General features: G+C 41.5%; 1 protein-coding gene across 1 annotated transcript in view; it reads left to right on the plus strand.

Moving 5' to 3' along the window:
* Positions 1-786: 786 nt before the first annotated feature.
* The window catches only part of LOC122554076 (kinetochore protein Nuf2-A-like), a 7,026-nt gene continuing 4,754 nt past the window's right edge, over positions 787-3,058 (plus strand). The window contains exon 1 of the mRNA XM_043698531.1: positions 787-828. Coding sequence (XP_043554466.1) covers positions 787-828 — 42 coding nt within the window. The remainder of the gene's footprint in view (positions 829-3,058) is intronic.

Raw genomic sequence — 3,058 nt, forward strand, 5'->3', positions numbered from 1 at the left:
TTGTAAAGAAATGTCAATAAGTGCCTAAATTAGGCAAGAACTACCTAGAAACCTCAACAAGTATTGACCTGTCAAGACATATCAAAATATGTCCTTAGTAATTTGATCCCTTTTCTCAACAGTGTGTAAGCCACAATATGGAACTTTAAACAGGAGACCAATATTTTTGCACCAACCAGCAGGGGTACATGTGGATACTCAGTAAGTTGGCTTGGTAGGTGAAGGGGAAAGAGATGGATAGGCATGACACTAAATTAGCTCAGGGAAATTGAGGGGTCCTGGGGGAAGGGAAGATGGGCACTGGCATGAATGGGGCATTGAGAGTAACAGGAATGAGAGGCAAGAATGACATTGTTTCTGCTCCACACACCTCAGGAGCTGGCAGTCCCTTAAGATGTTCCTGGGTGGCAAATCCAAATCCCATCCATGCCCCCTTATCCCTGGAACCAAAAATTGGAAGTATGGGTGGCCGTTTTTAAACAGCCAGTTTTGCGGAGATGGGATTTCTGTTGATTTTGCACATCCGGCCTGGGATCTAACTTCAAGCCCGTAATGACCATGAAGTATGGGATCAACGCTGCAGTGCATTTCATACAATGAAACATTATGAGGTGATACAGAGATCTCAGGCAGACTGTATGCGGCATTACAAATGCATGTATAATTCAGCCTCCAGTGCAATAAGGTGTGACTTCAACCGGTAAGGCAAGATCAGTTAATTTATGTAACTTTACCAAGCTCCCAGTATGCTGTGCACAATACTTTGGGAGCTTGCCAAGATGGCAGATGGTATTTCAGGCACCAGCAACTGAACATGCAACCATTAAAGTGAGTGGATATACTGTGCTGTTGTTCTGTGATGACTGAGCAGTTCAATCGGATTCAGTTCAGAAGAAAGGGTTAGTCTACAATAAAAACTATAACCATAGTTTAGAGGAAGACAGCAAAGTGCATTAATTCTGCTTCAACCCTGCCCTAAATGTTAAGGAGATGGGGAAGAAATGGTGATTGAGGCAAGCAAGCAGACCTGAGACAACGTTACAAACCAGCTGTCTTGCCAAACTTGGCTATTGGTTGCTGCATGAAACTTGGAACAACATCAAGACATGACCAGGCCATGCTGACCTATCACTGTGCTATTGAGGTTGCTCATGACATGGGTCAAATATCATACAGCAAGTCCTGTGGCATCACAAGGTGCCTTACAGCTGCTCAGAAACTGTTGTTCAGGAACCTGATTACAATGTAAGGAGAGAAAGTGCAGGTGGAGTTAAAGATGAAGCCTCCTGCTGACCAAATGACCAGGACATGACCTCCTTATATCCAGGGATTTGGATATATGTGGCTTATCTACACTGGGACAATGGAGATTCTATCTTTACAGCATGTAGGTGACCATGAGGGGCGTCCATCTATTCATAACACACCAGAGTTTAAGTTAGCTACCTCACTTTGTCCCTTAATGGCCTTGTTTTTTTCCCACTGTTGCTTTAGCCTCCCCCAAGAGATTGTCTGGATGGCAGGTGAGGGAGGATGTGTGTAGTCATCATGCTCCAACCATTATGAATGTGGGTCAGGCTTAATGGTCTCATCCTGTCCATCAAGATCATACATTTATATTTCATCATCAAAAACACTTCCATTGTTCCTTACCCCTACAATTTCCTTTTACCCTGTATCCCCCTCAAGCTCTTCATTCCCCTAACCCCAAAGTCTCTATATATACCCCTTCCTCACACATCTCCATTTGTGATATAGTCTTCGGGAATTAGCTTTACAAATACCTTCAGGAATTGAACTTAAAAACCCTTTACCTCTTTAATCTCTTTTTCCTCCTTGCTCCCTTCTTACCATACTATCCATTCCCTTTTGTCCATCTGTGGATGAGGCTTATGAGTCACTTCACTATGATAAAGGCACGAGGAAAATGCATCTACTTGTGGTAGTTTTATCATTTGTTCCCACTCTCTTGACTCAAGGTCTTCAGGAGTTATGTTAGGATAAGAATAAAAGTATGTTTTGTCAGAGCTGAAGTAATACACGTGATTCCATTTAACTGCATCTAAGCCAGTGAATAATAATGGTGAGATACATATAGGAATAGAGGAATGTTCTACAATAGAGCATTGTTAATCCTTCAACGCAATGTAAATAACACAGAGTGAACACAGCAATACTTACTGTTGGTTGATAAGCAGAGGGGGCTTATTAATGACATTCAGAAATGAGTACAGTGAGGGAATTACCATCACAAATGGAAATCTTTAAGAGGATGGGTATCTTCCAGAGAGAAACAATATTTTTGAACTTTTCTTCTTTGAGATTTCCAACATTTTGCCAAGTAAGAACAAGGTAGGAAAGAGGCTTTAGAAGGGATTGGCTCAAATTGACAGGTATGTTCTGCCCATCACTGAAATTAACTGAAGCCTCAATAATGATTTCTGCTACACCATGAGATGGAATGGAAATAGTAGCATTTATCTTAGGACATCACTTGTTGAAAATCAAGCTGCCCTGTTTTGAATCATCAGAGACTGGAAGATCCATCAGTAAGAAACATTCAGCTCACTTCATAAACATTAAATTGGAGTATCAGTACTTCCCATGCTTTCATCAAGTTATACAGCAGGGAAACAAACCCTTCGGTCTAACTAGTCCATGTCGAACATAATCTTAAACTAAACTAGTCCCACCTGCCTGTTCCTAGCCCATATCCTTCCAAACCATTCTTATTCATGTACTTGTCTAAGTGTCCTTTAAATGTTGTAACTGTGTCTGCATCTACCACTTCCTCTGGAAGGTGATTCCACAAGCAAACCACCCTCTGTGTAAAAAAAAAATGTCCCTCATGTTTTTTTTAAATCTCTCTCCTCTCACCTTAAAACTAAATCGCCTGGTCTTGACATCCCCCTTCCTAGGGAAAAGACACTATTTACCATTAACCTTATCTATACTCCTTGTGATTTTATAAACCTCTATAAGGTCACCTCTCAACCTCCCACACTGCAGGGAATAAGTTCCCAGCCTATCTAGCCTCTCCTTTTAACTCAAACCCTCC

This window comes from Chiloscyllium plagiosum, chromosome 11, assembly GCF_004010195.1.
Source record: "Chiloscyllium plagiosum isolate BGI_BamShark_2017 chromosome 11, ASM401019v2, whole genome shotgun sequence".
NCBI lineage: Eukaryota > Metazoa > Chordata > Chondrichthyes > Orectolobiformes > Hemiscylliidae > Chiloscyllium > Chiloscyllium plagiosum.